The sequence below is a fragment of the Pristis pectinata genome, chromosome 12 (assembly GCF_009764475.1).
Source record: "Pristis pectinata isolate sPriPec2 chromosome 12, sPriPec2.1.pri, whole genome shotgun sequence".
Classification (NCBI taxonomy): domain Eukaryota; kingdom Metazoa; phylum Chordata; class Chondrichthyes; order Rhinopristiformes; family Pristidae; genus Pristis; species Pristis pectinata.
The window spans coordinates 16,504,595-16,521,844 of NC_067416.1; the positions used below are offsets into that span (position 1 = coordinate 16,504,595).

The 17,250-nt window shown below is 39.6% G+C and overlaps 1 protein-coding gene across 6 annotated transcripts in view; it reads right to left on the bottom strand.

Annotated features, from left to right (window-relative positions):
- Positions 1–9,690: 9,690 nt before the first annotated feature.
- Positions 9,691–17,250, bottom strand: part of habp2 (hyaluronan binding protein 2) — a 41,054-nt gene continuing 33,494 nt past the window's right edge. For all 6 annotated transcript variants that reach the window (XM_052027927.1, XM_052027926.1, XM_052027925.1 and 3 more), the window contains 5 exons: positions 15,947–16,223; positions 13,004–13,146; positions 12,765–12,899; positions 12,520–12,662; positions 9,691–10,205 (listed from right to left, as the gene is read on the bottom strand). In XM_052027927.1, coding sequence (XP_051883887.1) covers positions 10,050–10,205; positions 12,520–12,662; positions 12,765–12,899; positions 13,004–13,146; positions 15,947–16,223 — 854 coding nt within the window. In that variant the 3' untranslated portion in view covers positions 9,691–10,049. The remainder of the gene's footprint in view (positions 10,206–12,519; positions 12,663–12,764; positions 12,900–13,003; positions 13,147–15,946; positions 16,224–17,250) is intronic.

Here is a 17,250-nt window from a genome sequence, read left to right on the forward strand (position 1 = left end):
AACAGGACCCCATTTTTGTACTGTGACAGTTGTGCTCACTGGCACTGTATACCAGAAGATAGGACCAGCCACAACTGGGTCCCTGGTACCAGGATCATCGCCGGGTGGGTCTTGGTCCTGGCATTAGGTAGGGTCTGGTCCGACCTTAGATAGGCACTGAGGACCCAGACTGGATTTTTTGGATGTTTGTCAGCCATCAGTTGAATCCTGGGCCAGACATCAGTTGGCTCTGAGAACCTAGAAAGAACTCACATCAAGCAGATCTGGGCTCAACATCTGACCACCTAAAGAGGAACCTCTCTGAGCAGTTTGCAGGTTGGCACTGGGACCCAAATCAGGTAGTTTCCCTACAGGGTTTTCATTTTCGCAGCTACTCCTTGGGACCTTCCTTCAATGATGATGGTCCTCACTTGCTAGGGGGACTAGGAGGGAAGGTAAACAATGGGGAGAGGCAGGTTGTTACCTTGAGTACTTAGCTGCAGCCTCCATATTGCTATACCTGGTGACCATGTGGCACGGGACTTCAGTATAACCAAGGAAGTGATATTACTGGGAATTCCTTCGAAGGAGCTGCACCTGCTCTGGAATTCCTAGCCCTACCTCCATGGTCGCTGTCGATTTTATGGGAAAATTGACATCCTGTAATGATCATTCAGAAAGGCCAATTTCCTTTCAGATGTGGGAAGACCTGCAATATACAGGATTGTTGGTAACCCTAAGTATACATGAGGAACTAACAGAATCACTTCTGTACCAATAATTCATAGACCTGATGATGGAACCAGAACATGTTGTACAAAATAAAATATGGATATATTTTGATATGATATGGATATTGTCTTAAATTAACATGGGAGACATGAATAGACATGAAAAAATTATATATCGTAAAAGATATGTGCAAAGGACAATGAAATGTTACCAAGTAGTAACTGTTATGCATATAATTTACATCCTCTACCAACAGTCTTTACACATAGCTGCAAATGGTATTGTCAGTTATCATCAATAACCAAATCTTGGAAAGTAATGTGCCTCAGAAATAATGGAGTATACTGTTGTTGCTAGGTTGTAATTCAAATAGTGCAGGAAACCCATCATTCCTAAGAGGTAGAATAGCTGGTTAACAGGCTAAACAATAGATTCATAATAATAGTGATTCAGAAAATTAAGCAGAAGTAACAATAAGAAGGAAGGCAGAATAACAATGTAAGCCTAGAGTCTGGTTGATACATGCAAAGGCATGTTAAACAATTGTTGCATGTGTGCCATTAAGTATTAAGTTAACATATCAATAGCAGTTGGGGGTCATATTGGAAGAACAGTGGGCTGGTTGAGGGGAATGGATTGGGCAAAAGTTGCAAGCTGTTGTGGCAATTGAGAGTCACTAACAATATGTTAAGGACCCAAGGGGGTAGAAGCGTAAGTAAAGAACCGCCTATGTTGGGTCCCAGTGTCATCCTGTAACCTGCTTTAAGGGGTTGTTCTAAAGATGTACTATGTCAGAGGTAAGTTTTTTACACAGAGAGTGGTGGGTGCGTGGGACGCTCTGCCGGCAGAGGTGGTGGAGGCAGATACATTAGGGACACTTAAGAGACTCTTAGAAAGCCGCATGAATGATAGAGAAATGGGAGGGTAGGGTTAACATTTGGGAGGGAAGGGCTAGATAGATATTAGAGCAGGATAAAATGTCGGCACAACATTGTGGGCCGAAGGCCTGTACTGTGCTGTCGTGTTCTATGTTCTGTGAAGCAAGCTTCACTGAAAATTATGGAGATGGGTTCAGGCATCAATGAATGCATTGCAGATGTTCTGCATGTGTCAGCACGTCAAATGCGCAGAGAGCACATTACATTCTTCCCATGACTGGGACGGATTCAACCAGATGCTCTGGTTTCCTGCCACTTCCCATAGACATACTGGTTGGTAAGTTAAATGGCTACTGTAAATTATCCTTAGTATAGGTGGATGGTAGGAGAATGGGGGTGAAGTTGATGGGCATCTGAGGAGGAAAAAGATTAATGGGAAATAAGTGAGGGAGTGGGATTTCTCTGACAGTCAACATGGACTCAATGGGCCAAATTGCCTCTGCTCTAAGAAACCCATTAATCCTGTGCTTCCCGATACTTGTTGATGTAGAACAAAACATTTGCCTGAAATAGAATGACAAGTTAGAATTCACTTGTGTCAATTGTAGAGTGACTGGCTTGATGCAAAGCCCAGATGCAGGTCTGACGGACCTCATGAGGTGCACGGTGGTGCTGCAGATAGTGCTGCTGCCTCACGTTTCCAGGGAGCCGGATTCGATCCAAACTGTGTGGAGTTTGGACGTTGTCACTGCGAGTGCATGGGTTTCTTCCGGGTTCTCTGGTTTCTTCCCACATCCCAAAGACATAATGGTTGGCTAAAATAGTGTAAATTACTTCTTAGTGGCAAACAGAATCAAATGGACATTGATGGGCATGAGTGAGAGAAATAAGTTGAAATAAGAAGGGGAAATGGGATTAATGGGAACCTGAAGGAACCCAGTGAGCCAAATGGCTTTCTTCTGTGTCATTATGTTAATCAAAATATCTGCCTTTTCCTTACAAGGAAAGCTTTTCTTTTGAAGAAATCTCCATTAATTTACAAGTCAGAGTGCCCAGGATGACAGCAGTAACATTCAAGGCTGTCTGCTGGATCAATCGCACCAGCTCGTTTTCTTACCAAAAGTTGGCTGAACCTGTCTGCATCTAGGATTTTAGAGACTAGGTAAAGTTGAGAATGCAATTGGCTGTGTGGGTAAATGGTAACCCAACGAGAAGTCATCTGGCTTTTGGCCTCAATAGCACTCAGCACTGGACCTGAATCAACTCCAGAGATTTGAGCAGAAAATTCAGGCTGGCACTCCAGTGAAGGACCAATGGAAAGCTGCACTGTTGAAAGTTCTGCATTTCAGTTGAGAAGTTAAGGCAAAGCCACAGCTATCCAGTCAGGGTCATGCAAAGGATTGCCTGGCACCATTTCAAAGAAAAATCCCAACTCTTCAGACCAAGCTTTAACACTCAACTACCCGAACTGTAAAGGATAATCTGTTGTGTAAAAATTTAATTGTAGATAATTGGCTTAATTACTCTATTTTTCTTTATTTTAGCATTCTTAATTATTAACTTGAAGCAATTGAAAACAGTTGAAATAAATTTAAATAATTAAAGGGAATTTTAAGTAAATTTATTTTAAAATCTGAAAGAAATCATAACTTTTTAAAATTATTTAACTCTTTTTGAGCAGTTTACAAATGACTCATTATAAATGCCTTTGATGAACAGGGACACTTAAAATAGTTCAAAGGTCTTTGGCAGTGAGGACAGGGCATCAGGATACACTGCCAGAGGTCTATTTGCAGTGTGGTGATCACCCCACTTCACTGGATACCTCTTAGCTGCCGAGAGTCAGTCAGCTGTCTGTATCAGACGTAAATTAATGAGAGCAAGAGGGTGTCACATTGAAGATTTTGGGCAGTGGACTGGATCTGGGATGCTCTGGCCCACTTTTTAAAATATTTGTCCTCTTCCCTTCTTAGAAGTAACGGGTTGCACTGAGAACTACCTGACAGTGGCACAGAAAGTAGAGCTGCTCACAGCACCGGTGACCCAGGTTTAATTCTGACCACTGTGCTGTCTGTGGGAGTTCGGACAATTTCTGTGTGACTGCATTGGTTTCCTTCAGGTGCTCCAGCTTCCTACCCCATCCCAAAGACATGTAGGTTGGTAGGTTAATTGGCCACTGTCCTGAGTGTGTAGGTAAGTAGTGAAATTAGGGTTTGGTGGGGTGGGTGGGGAAACTGATGGGAACGTAGGAAGAATAAAGTGTGATTAATGTGGGATTAGTGTAAATAGATTAATGGTCATTGTGGATATGGAGGGATTCTATGACTCTGTGACTAGACTTAATGTTTAATTAACGTCACAGCCCCATTCTAGATAAGTCTAGATAAGTCAGTTATGGCAGGTATAAAGCTGAGGGATTGGAAATGAAGTTTATCCAGTCTCTCAACTCAATAGGTTATCAAATGCTTCGCTATCAGGAGTGGAGTGAGAAGTCAGATGCATTTTTTTATTCATTCAAGGGATGTGGACTTCACAGGCTGAGCCAGCAGTTAATTGCTCATCCTTAGTTGCCCTTGAGAAGGTGCTGGTGAGCTGCCTTCTTGAACTTCTGCAGTCCTTGAGCTGTAGGTATTCAGGATTTCAGGATTTTGACCCAGCGATGGAGAAGGAGCAACAATATATTTCCAAGACTGCATGGTGTGTGGCCTGGAGGGGCACCTTCAGGTGGTGGTGGTCCCATGTGTTCGCTGCCCTTGACCTTCTAGCTGGAAGAAGGTGTGGGTTTGGAAGGTGCTGCCTAAGGAGGTTTGGTGAGTTGCTGCACTTTATCCTAAAGACGGTACAAACTGCTGCTACTTTTGTGGTGGTGGAGTGAGTGAATGGTTGTGGATGGTGTGCCTATCAAACAGGCTGCTATGTCCTGCAGCTAAATGTCAGTTCTGCCCACCAGTACTTTCCATTCCTCCTTACAATAAAACCAGCCCATTTTGAATGTTCTTTTCAAACTGTTTCTAATTGGGTATTTCATGTCTTAATAGTTCTAAGGGAGAATTGTCTAAACTCTCCCCTTTTAATGATTTTCATAGATTTACGTTATTTCTTGACTCAACTATCAATGGAAATCAGTTTTCTCGACGTTAGATTTCCTTTTATGCTGGTTTATCCTAATGACAAGAGCCACAGTTTTGCTACTCTCATACCTAAATTTTTCATTCTGAATATCACTTTCAGCACAATCTCCCTGGACTTGTTGTGTTCCCAAGAGGAGATGCACAAAGCTGGAGCACATGTGAGCACTTTTGAGGTATTACTCCTGTACTGTAATGTGGAAATAACATAATTCTTGTACAACCAAATACAATTGATCTACTTTTATTCCATTACATGGTCTTTGGTTGTGCAGAAATTAAAACATCATGAAATTCAACCAAGCCAATGACCGTCATGTGGTTATTATGATTACAATTGTGAGAGATGCCAATTTTCTATGAATCCTTGGCTCACATTTGAACCAATTAACAAATCTATATGTTATTATATGTTTTACTAACAGGTCACTTTATTCAGTATGATGTCCAAGGAGATTGTGCTGAAGGTGATACTTGGAATGAAAAACTTAGGCAGTTCACAGCACAGTATCAATCTAATCATCATTTGCTCATCAGTGATATCCAGTCTTCAGAATTACAGAGGTACAGCCTATTACATGGTCATTATAACATTAAATGACAGACTGTAGTTTCTATAATCAAAGCAGCACGAAGGATATAACACTGTAAGTTGTAGCACAATAAGTGCAACCTCTTTGAATTAAATGCTATAATTTAATCTTCAGAGCAGTTCTGGTCTATTCTTCTATCAGTGAGTGATTGATATGGTATGGTGCAAATACAAAAATCTTTTGTGTCTCTTTGTGATTGAAACCAAGCTGTGTGATTGTTACAGTTTTCTCTTCCAAAGAATCATACTTCAGTTTATTGAGTGTGGTTTGGCTCCTTCTCCAAGGTTTCAAAAGGAGATATAGATCAGGCGAAATCTGATTTGACTTTGAGTTGTCATTTCAGAAGCATATTTGATGGTATAACCAACTGTGGCTCAGTGTATTTGCTTTAAATCTTTCCTGAAGTAACAACAAGCAAGATGAAGGCTATCTGGTCTTCACAGTAACAATAATCTATAAAAGAAACTAGAAAGAAAGACTTGCATTTATATAGCATCTTTCATGATGCCAGGATGTCACAAAGTCTTTTACGATACTTTGAAGTCTAGTCACTGTTGAAATGTGGGGAACATGGCAACCAATTCCCACAAACAGGTCAGCTCCTATAAACAACATGGTGATAATGAGCAGGTAGTCTGCCTTAGTGGAAGTGTATATATTTCTGAGAAAATGATTTGCTTACATTGAACCAAATGAATTATGTTGCTTTCCTTCATTTTGATGTAATTGATGCAAACTGTACTGTCAAGAAGCTGAGAAAATGGTAAAATTGACATCTTGTGCATCTCTTCAGACACAACAGTGTTTTTGCAACTGAAACTCTTAGGATAAATCACCACAAATAAGTACATTTTCTTCTTTTATCTAATTAATTGAAAACGTTAGTGAGAGTTTACAATGACATTGGATCAATGCTGACTGGCATATTTCTATCCTATTTACAAGTTAGTCACTGAGTCAAAGCTTAGTTCAACAATCTGTGTCTTTTTTCTAGGAGCTATGATAACACTTGTAAAGTATCCCTCAATCATTTGAAAAGAATTGAACCAAAAGCTCTGGAATTCCATTACACCTTTTGTTCATGGGATTGCCCATAAAGCTCTTGCTGAGGGATAGATTTACTTCTTCAGCACTTCAGTGGCTAAGTTGATAGAGTGAATTGTTCACCCTTTATGGAATGATCCTGTTCCTCAGTCTATTGACATCAACTAAAAATAAGGCAATCTGCTCATCTTCCTTCCTGGTTGCCAGCAGTAACAAACACAATAACTGGCCAGCAATGTTAAAAAGAAGATATTTGCCATTTAAGGGCTGCCTTCTTGGCTTTATCAGTTTTGGCCTGATTCAATGGAAATGAAATTTGGGAGAGAGATACACAGGAGATTGAATCGAAATGGAAGGGTTCCTGGTCAGAGGCATTCCTAGTTAAACTATTGGACTACAAATTAAATAACCTACGAACATGGCATTCTTCAAAGCTTCTAATGTTTTAAACTGACAATATTATACATCATAGCAGCTATCTTCTTGGTGCAGAAGAGGCCTCTTAAATCATGCCGATCCTTGTTAAGGGTTCAGTATGCATGCAGTTGAAGTCGGACAACAACATGAAGAATAGTCAAATCATGATGGCAATCAGCATGTAATGTTAATTTGATGCCTGCGCTGTCATTTTGGAGCTCCTCCTGCTGATTATTTCTGCTGGTTGTGTCAAAAGCTGAAATATGAAATAAAACAGAAAATGCTGGAAATACTCACCAAGTCAGACAGCATCAGCAGAGAGAGAAACAATGGTAACATCTCAGGCTAACTAAATGTTCTGGCGGAAGGTCAATGGACTGAGCGTTAATTCAGTTTTTCTCCCCATAGATGACCTCTGACCTGCTGAGTGTTTCCAGCTTCTTTTTACTTCTTCCTTTTGGATGCTTTTCCATATTTGTTGGAAGTTTCCTAATTCTATAGGGTGCTCTGGCTGGCATTGAAGTACTATTTAGATAGCCTATAGCTGTGTATGCAAATCTGTTGCTCCAAGATATAAGTGGTCTAGTTAAGCTTGACCATAGTGTTGAACTCGAGAGGTCATACGTAAGAGGACAAGAGGACTAGAAGAGGGAAGAATGATGTTGTGCTGGAAACCAGTGGAGTGCTTTCCAGGAGCAGATTCATTGAGGAACAGACTGCAGGAGTGCAGTGAGAGGCTGAAAGCCCCAATCATCTGGTATCTAGAACCACAAAGGCATTAGTCTGAGCTTTCATGTCAGCAAGCAGAGATTTGAATGGCAGCAGTCTGTGGTTCACTAGACATACAGATGCTGGGTGGATGCTGCTTGTGCTGCAACAGAGGTCATAAGATGTGACATTGTGGTTGATTCCACTAAGTTGGATTCAGCTAACTGTCCTGTGTCGAAAAGGATGAGTTGCGAGATCAGCACAAGATCCCTTGGCAAGTTAGTGCTAAACGTCTCCATGTTCTAAACTGAATGCTGTCTTTTTTGCAAACATTCCAGTCTGTAAGAAATTTGGGAATGCACGTCCATTAGCCCTTTCCTGTAGTGGACCAATCAAAGTCTTCATCTGAATTTTCTGCAGCAGATCTAGTGTGTAACTCATCCTCCAGCAACCTGACACCTTTTCTCCTGGTCTGGCTGTAGTTTTCCCCTGCCCAGTCCCTCAACATATGTAGATCCCTCCTCTGTGCTGATTTATAAATTACACACAGTGTAAATATGAGCTTGGAGGTTGCTACTGTAAGATTGAACTTGTCTTCAGTTCACCAACCCCTTGGCCTTTCTGCATTGCTTAGACATGTTTCATCGCTACGTGTCTGATCTGATAGGAAGGGGATTAAAGGTGGGATTGTAGTGAGGGGAGAGAGAAGAGTTGAAAGTGCATGATTATGCCTTCACTACCTTTACATATTTCCTTATAGCATAGGAAGAGACCAATTAGCCCATCAAGTCAGTGTCAGCTCTCATATAAACCCCATCAATCCCCCTTCCACTACTTATTTCCCTGTAATCCATTCTCCCTCACACACTTATCAGCTCCACCCTCATTCTCCTGCCACCCACCTACACTAAGGGGTAATTTACAGTAGCCAATTACACTACCAGCATGGTTTTGGGATGAGTGAGCAAACTGGAGTTTGCAGAGCAAACATTTGTGGTCCTGGTGTGAATGTGCCAACTCTACGCAGAACAACATCCAAGGCCTGGATTGAACCCAAGCCTTTGGAGCTGCGCAGCAGCAGCACAACCTACTGTACCAACCTGCCACCCTGTTCAGTCAGAAGAGTTTGTGGAATGAGGGAGAACTTGAATGAGAAGAGTTTGTGGGCACCCTCATCTTCAGTCCTCTCAATGACCATGGCTTTTCCCATTAACAATGAGTGCTACAACATGTGGGTGTGTCTCTTCTTCAGTTAGTTCCTGCTGCTTCTGTTTGTGTGTTATATTTTGCTGAGTGAGAGCTAGAAATGATTTAAGATTGCAATGTAATTCATTTAGGTATTGTGGCCAGTATGTGCAAATTGGGAGATCTGGTCAAGTGCTCAGTGTGCATGGGTGAGGTAAACCATATGAATAACAGGTACGAAGTCAGATTGATAGAGATTGTTACTAGTAATAGATGGGTGGTGTATTGACTAATAGATGAAGTTAGTTGCCTAATTAGTGATATATACTTTTTGAAGATGCATTCACTGACCTTGTTCACTCATGTAAGATCATTCAACATCTTCATGCATTGTATCTATGAGTTTGGAGCTGTACTCCTGGGAATGCTCTCTACAACATCTCTAGCAGCCACAATCCACTCCTTCTTGTGCAAGCTAGTTTCACATACTGCTGACCACTCACAGCATTTGGATTCCTGCTAAAGCATGCAGCAATGAACAGGGTGAAGAATGGTGGTAATGAACATGCCATATAAAATTGACACCCTGCCTGCTTTTCACTCATGAGGCATGGGTTAATAAATATTACACTATATTCACAGTGCCCATTTTTAAGGGCTATTTAATTTAAATCTCTAGATTTTATGAATGTTTTTTTTAAATAGTGCCCCTACAAAATGTGTTAACCTGTGCATTACAGAATGTGTGATAACTTATGGAAAGATAATGAAGATATAGTTTCAGGCTAACCGAACTAAAAACTAAATTTTGATCCAAGAACCAATAATTCTAGAAGCATTTGGTATCTGATTCATGAACAGCCATCTATGAAAACAATAATTGTTAACTAACTCTGCTAAGTTTATATTTGATACAAGGCTGAAAGAACTTATTTGAGGATTTACAAAACCCAATAATTGCATTTTGTCATTTGTATATACCCATATTGTACGTTGTTGCATAAACAAATTACAAAGACATTATTGTATGTAAGAAAGTCTGTAGTTCTGATTTGTTTATTAAAATATGAAATAACATGACAAGCTTTGCGAGTGTTGCAGATCAAAATTATACTATAGGTCAAAATCAAAGGCATTTTATAAATGCAATCACAAAAAAAGGATTACAGTTATACTTCTCCATAATGATGAACAATATTACAGGAATGCATAATTAATGCTAATCAAAATTAGAACTGATATCAAGATGGTATAAGTGATCTTATTGTCATTGTGGTAATGACATATTTTAATGTCCTTAATGCAGTTTCTCCAGAAATAATGTATATTTAAGTACCAGTGTCAAACTTCTTTTTATGTTCCACAATAATCCCGTGTTAACACACTTAGGTAGCTCGTGCTTTAATCCAGTTAAGGAATGCAGTGACACGAGCATATACACCAGGTTTATTCTTCACTCCACAACGATCTCCCCAGCTCACTATTCCATAGACTTGGTAGCGTCCATTTTTCAAACAAGTCAGTGGTCCTCCAGAGTCACCCTGAATGTGAAAAAGCAGATGTACAGTTTTATAATGTATTAGTAATGACTTTAATTTAAGCCTTTGATGGTGAGGAAAAATGTTCATTAGATTTTGGAGTTCTGTGCAATTTGAAAATTTAAATGTTGTAAGCTGCTTACTTCTGTCTGGTTCATTGATTGATAGATGACAGAAAAGCACCATGGTACTTATGCCCTCTTTGTATGGTCATTATGTCTCTCAGGGAGTACTACTACATATTTTGCATAGGTGGGAACATAACATTTCACTATTATTCTCTACTTTCAGTCTCTGAGTTTATGCTGCCAGTGTCCCTTTAAGTTTACAGACTTTAATTTTGCTAACATGTCTTTCAGGTGATAGTTTATCAAACACATTTTCCAGCTCATATATATATTGTTTTATTATCATCAACCTTCTCTGTTACTTCATTGTATGACAATATATGCTGACTTTTAGCTATTGACAAAGACTTCTCCAAATGTTAATTACTTTTGTTTCAGATTATTGTTGTTAAAAACTCGCCATAAATTAAGTTTCAAATTTGCATGCAACATTGCCACCTTTGCGTAGCAATTGCCTCACCCAAACTTTTCTTAATGATGTTGGTTGTTCCTTAATTTTGGTTCAGGCTTTTAATTTGTCCATTTTATTTGCCCTCTTGGAAGATTGTGCTTGCAACCTCTTCAATTTTCACCTCTCCTTTATTAATCTTGGACTAGGAGCATTTTTTATTTTGAATGCTATTTCTTATCCCCTGTCAGTACTGTTTAAATTACTGTAAAATTGCTAAAACTGTCTGGTAGTGAAGACTGAAACCGTGAATATACTGTATATGGTACCTTTTGCTTTTCTTCTGCCTCCAATAAATCCTATTGCCTAGTAATTCATCATTAATCAGCTAAAAATGTTATACTTCAGTGACTGTGAGCTGAACTTCCAAAATCCAGTTTCATTGAAGTTAATGGAATTAATTTTGGATCCAGACTACAATGCTGCCACTTTTGTTTAGTGTAATTGGCCTCAATGAATGAAAATGCACTGTTACGCCCTTTTCTTCCCATGATAATACCTCACTGCTGTGCACTAACCATTTCACGGTAGTGTAGCAGTTAGCGTAGCACTATTACAGCGCCAGCGATCCAGGTTCAATTCCGGCCACTGTCTGTAAGGAGTTTGTACATTCTCCCCGTGTCTGTGTGGGTTTCTTCCGGGTGCTCCAGTTTCCTCCCATATTCCAAACATGTACAGGTTAGGAAGTCGTGGGCATGCTATGTTGGCGCTGGAAGCATGTCGACACTTGCGGGCTGCCCCCAGAACACTTTACGCAAAAGATGCATTTTACTGTGTGTTTCGATCTACGTGTGACTGATAAAGATATCTTATCTTATCTTTGAAGGCCTCTCATTGCCCAATAACCTTTCTTTTATTTCATTCCACTGGACCAAATCTCCTATCAACGCTTTGCAATTATTGTTCCTCCAGGTAAATATTTATATCTTAAAATGTCTTTCTAATCTTTTTTGAACCAAGTCTCTGGTATTGTTATTATGTTATGTACCAACATGTATACAGCTCATCAAACTCTTCCACCATACTCAGCCACATTTCAGACTGTTCCTTTCCCTTTCTCACAACTTTTCTAAACCCAATATTATGACCTCTCTTCTCTTGCTGACCCTCTGGATTACTTTTTAATCTAAACTGTTATTCACCTTTTCCAATCCATTTTTCCCCTTTTTTTATTTCACTCTACCTGCCAATTTAAACCAAATTAGCCCACGGTATTAATTAACTTCTCTGTGAGGATGTTGACCCCACAGCTCTGCTAAGGTGCAATCCATCTGTCAGTTTTAGTTCTGGAGTCATACAGCATGGAAACAGGCCTTTCGGCCCAACTGGTCTGTGCTGACCAAGATTCCCATCTAAGTTGGTCCCATTTTGTATTACCTCAATGCACTCTGTACTAACTCAATGTATCTGCATTGTGTAATGAATTGATCTGTAAGAACGGTATGCAAGACAAGTTTTTTACTGTACGTCGGTACAAGTGACGATAATAAACCAATACCAATACCAATTTGCCCACGTTTGGCCCATATCCCTCTAAACCTTTCCTATCCATGTGCCTGTCCAAGTACCTTTTAAATGTTGTTACTGTAAATCAGTTTTGAAACTGATCACAGTGTCCCATGAAGCTCTTACACCACTTCTTTAGCTCTGCGTTTAACTTGTTGCATCGAATTTGATCTAAGTGAGAAATCATTCAATAGTGGAAGCAAGTTTCACAAACCAAAAAGTAGTTATTACAAACCTGACATGAATCCACACTTCCATCTAGACTTCCTGCACAAAACATGGTGTGATTGATAGCACTTCCATATGACTCAGGGTCCTTACAGCGCTGATCAGCTATCACTCTCACCTTTGTGTGCAACAACTGATTGGACGATGCCTCTGTACAATTAACAATAAATGGAAAATGATATTAAATTCTGCCAATATCAATTCTGAATACTTTTCTAAATGTACTGAAAAACAACAAAAAGAATCACGCACCTGTTTCTGTCTGTCCCCATCCTGAAATGTGGCACTCAGTGCCTGCCTGAAAATCACTCTCTGGCAAACATGCAGTTTTTATGTATTTAGTTTCCTTGGCACAGTGACCATTGACAGGTTTAATCTTCACCAAAGCTGGAATGCAAATGTTAATTTCGATTAGATGTTACTACTATTTCAAAAGGTTTACAAGGAGAAGAAATTAGAAACTTAATTGTAAAGTACCTCAGCCTGCTTACCAATATCATTATATAATCCCACAGAGGTTTCTTGATAATTATCATGGACAATAACATTTTCGACATCAAAGTTCTGTTGATGTGTTTCCTCTTTTTGAAGATCTTGTTTACCAAGCTGTAAGCGGAAATCTTTTGGCTGTGCCCTGTATATTAGTTTGAAAAAAATAACGAGTGTTTCTAACAAAAATGGATTAATAATCAGCATCAGAAACAAACAGTATTAAAACAGTATTGAGGGCATACTCCCAACACAAAGTATGAATTAACCTGATAGCTTAAATTCTTTCCAAAAGTTTCATGTGACTGCCATGAATTAGAATGTCTAATTTAGGTTTAGACTGGACCTTGGAATTCTAGCTGATGGTGGGTAACAGTGGTCTTCTTACTGACCCCTCCACCACAAGGAGGAATGTTTGGAGGAATTCCCTGAGATGATGCTGATGGTTCCTTGTCCTTGAATAGTTATGGCGCTCGTTGTGACAATTCTACCCTGCTGCTCTTGTATTTCAGGATACCAAAGCAAGTAGTGACGAAGGAAGAGTGGCAACTGACTACATCTGGAAAGTGTGGCACTTGGAAGGAAATTCTTGTTTGATGGAGCTCTCCTGGCGATGTTAGTCTTAGCCTTCATGGTGGAAGAGACCAGAGTATGTCAGAGATGTTGCTGAATTAGCTTTGGTAAATTGCTGCAGTTCATAATATAAGTTTAAGAAACTACATTTACAATATGACATCCTATTGGACGCAGTCACAAAGTCTCTGCTTCTGTCTGATCACAGAAGCTAAGTAGACCTAGGCTTGATTTGAATAAGGGACCTGCTGTAGGAACATTAGACTTTATCAGGAGAGGAGATGTTTGTCTCCAGGTCATTCTACCTGAGATCAAACTATGACCTGAAGAAAGTTGCAGCAGCCTGGTGTCTGTCGTTGGCAGCATGACAGCAATAGGGGACATTAGAGCTGGTGTAAGGTCACCAGTCAAGCGAACTGCTTTTATTCAGTATGGTGCTGAACATTCCAATGCTTTACCTGCACTCATAAAGGTGATGGTAAAATACTTCATCCCACTTGAGCCTGACATATGGTGGTTAGGTTTTAGGGCTCAGGATGTAGAATCTGACACTGAATGTCCAGCTTCTCTCTTATTCTTGTAACTAATGTGGCTGGTGCATTTAAGCTTTTGCCAGCGTGATCCTTAAGTGTAAATGATAGAGGTTAAATGAAGTTGGTGCCCATTAAGGTTGAGTGGAAGTGGCTAGCTTTCCAATGGTGTGAATAGTGTGTTCTACTACTGAATAGTGTGCTACTTGGCCATCATGATAGAATGGAGTACTGTGGGGTAGTGGTTAAGTTATTGAACTAGCAGCCAGAGTTCTAGACCATTGATCTAGATTCAGAAGTTCAAATCCTACAGAAGTTAAATTCGATTAATTAAGTAATCTGGAATTAACAGCCAGTCTCAATAACAGTAAAAATGAAACCACCGGGGAAGGAAATCAACTTTCCTTACTCAATCTGGAAGTTATATGATTGCAAATCCATGCATGTGGTTCACTCTCGACTGCCTCCTTAACTTTAGGGGCAATTAATGATTGACGATGAATGCCAAAGTTTCTAGCAAATCCCACATTCCTTGAATGAATAAATGTTAAAAGCTGTCTCCTGGCTTAAGTTTTGATATTATCCAAGTGCTGTGCTAGGCTGCCATTCGAATATTGGAGAAGTGGCAATTGCAGTGGAGTCAACAACAAGCAGCTGACTATTTTATGGAGAGAATGTCGTTGGTGAAGAAACTGGACTTGGTTAGACTGAGGTCCTTCATTCAAGGATGTTCCTCAGTAATGTTGCAGGACTGTGATGCTTGGTCTCCAACAGCCATCTTCTGCCATATTAAGTATGTTTCTAGTGAGTGTACAGTTCCTCCATCCACTTTCATTAGCCTCTCTTTAACCATCGTCACTTGAATTCTGCTGAGAACATTAACTCTTAACTTGTCTTCTAACATTCCTTTCTTTGTACCAATAACTGGATTGAGGTAGTGCTGAAGTCTGGTGTGAGTTGAATGATTTATTTGATTAGTATGCTTTTCACTTTCAACTTTTCAGAGTCTCTTTCCTAGTGAATGTTCTCCTTAGTTTGTTCTTTTGCTTTTCAGATGTCAATTTTCTTTCTATCCTTTTTTCCTGTTCCCATTCTCCTGTCCCAGTTATTCCTTGATTCTCTGCCTGGCACTCTAGGCTCCAGTTAGTTGATCAGTAGGGTCTGGCAAGGTGGAATTAACATAAAAACAGAAAATTTTGGAAACAGCAGGTCAGGCAGTATCTGTGGAAGGAGAACCAGTTAATGTTTCAGGTTCAGACCCTATATCAGGGTGGAATTGCTAATCTTGTTTTAACTCCATTATTGTTTGAAACAGATCTTATTCAACATAAATTTACACATGTTATAATGACTGCAAATTGCTGATGCAGAGGCTTCAAAGTAGTTGTGTGGGGCAATGAAGTGACTTTGTTAAAGTGTCTTTATAGTCGAAGTGTTCATTCCAGTATCTGGACAAAATAACAGTAGATTGCCTCGATCTATCATCCTTTGTCTTTTAACCTTTCCTACTTTCAACCCAATCACAGTCCTTCACTTCTGTTCTCTCCTGCTCTTTCCTCTTTTCCAATAACCTAACATTTATTGCCAAGTTTTTTACAGTCCCAGTGATAAGCCATTGTAACATTAAATCTGCCCACAGATGCTGCCTAATTTGCTCACCGTTTCCAGCCTTTTCCATTTTTATTTTAAACATTTGGCACCTATGGTACTTTCCTTGGGTCTGTAAGTCATATAGGAAGCTGGAATAGAAACTAAACATATAAGAAACATTTTACAAAATGTAGGAATATGTTGATATGAAAGAAGATAACTTAAGACAATCTTTAACAAGTTAATACCTACTGTGCAACGATGCAGTGCGCAGCAGTGAGAACCCAACAAGGTTTAATCAATGTTCCACCACATAGATGTCCTGGTTTATAGAGCCCAATGCGGTTCTTCAGCTGTAGAGATACCTGCCATGGATATTTTCCAGGTACTGTTCTTCTTCCTCCAAAGATTCTGAATGTGACATTTCCAACCTCTGGCATTCCACATTGGAATGATGAAGTGGTAGATGTAGGCGGAGTAGATCGTGGTCCAGGTTTGGTTGTTGCCCGATTGGATTGTGGTCCAGATGCTATGATGGAGAAACAGTACTGAGTCAAAATGCATGTACAAGAAAGATTTGGTAGACTGGTCCCTGGGACAAGGGGTTGCATTTATGTAGATACATTGAAGAATTTGGAATTGTTCAAGGAGCAAAAGAAAGTTGAGATGTGATATGGCAGGGGTGTTCTAAATCATAAAGGTTCTAGACTTTGAAGAAAGAGTAAGTGTTTGCATTGATACACACATAGGGAATGTGAGGACATAGATTTAAGGTGATTAGCAGAAGAGCTGGAGATGGCATAAGGAAAAAAAACATTTCTCACAGTGATTGGCCCCATGATCTGGAATTCACTGCTTGAAAGGGTAGTAAAAGCAGATTCAATCATTGCTTTCAAGGAAATTGGATAGGTACTTGAGAGGGAAAAAAAGTTGCAAGGCTACAGGGAAAGGGCTTGGGAATTGACCAAACAACCTTCTTCCATTCTGTGATTCTGTTCTTTGATTCTCCATTTTCAGAGATTTGTTTCAATTGCTCACTTGATACAATACCTTCCCCACTGACACTACAACAATTCTGGAATGGGAAACTGAAAATGTGATTTGCCGTCTACTTCATTCTCAAAGAAAATTGGTGACTATATAGTAGCTTATATTGCTTGAGATGTGTGTGAAAGCTGCTGTTCATGAATTTAAAATTGGTTATCATTTATCATGTCTTTCATGAACAGTGTAATAGTTAATAGAAATAGATACACTGTTCCATTAGTATATTCTCAGTCCTTTCCTTTGTATAGGCAGGTTGTTTGCACATTTTCACTCAAGAGGAAGGTTACCAGTTTGATAGGGAGACTTGAAATAAATGAATAGCAGGGCAGATAGTCCTTCAGATGGCACTTGTTCATTGCTGAAAAAAAGGAAGTAAATAAATTCCTTTGTCCTGCCCTGGCAGTCTCTTTGAGTGAAATTGAAAGGGATTTAAGAAAATCCTCTGATCTGTTACTGTCTTCATTCTCCAATTTTTGGGATCAACTTAAGGGAATATTAAAAGGATTTTG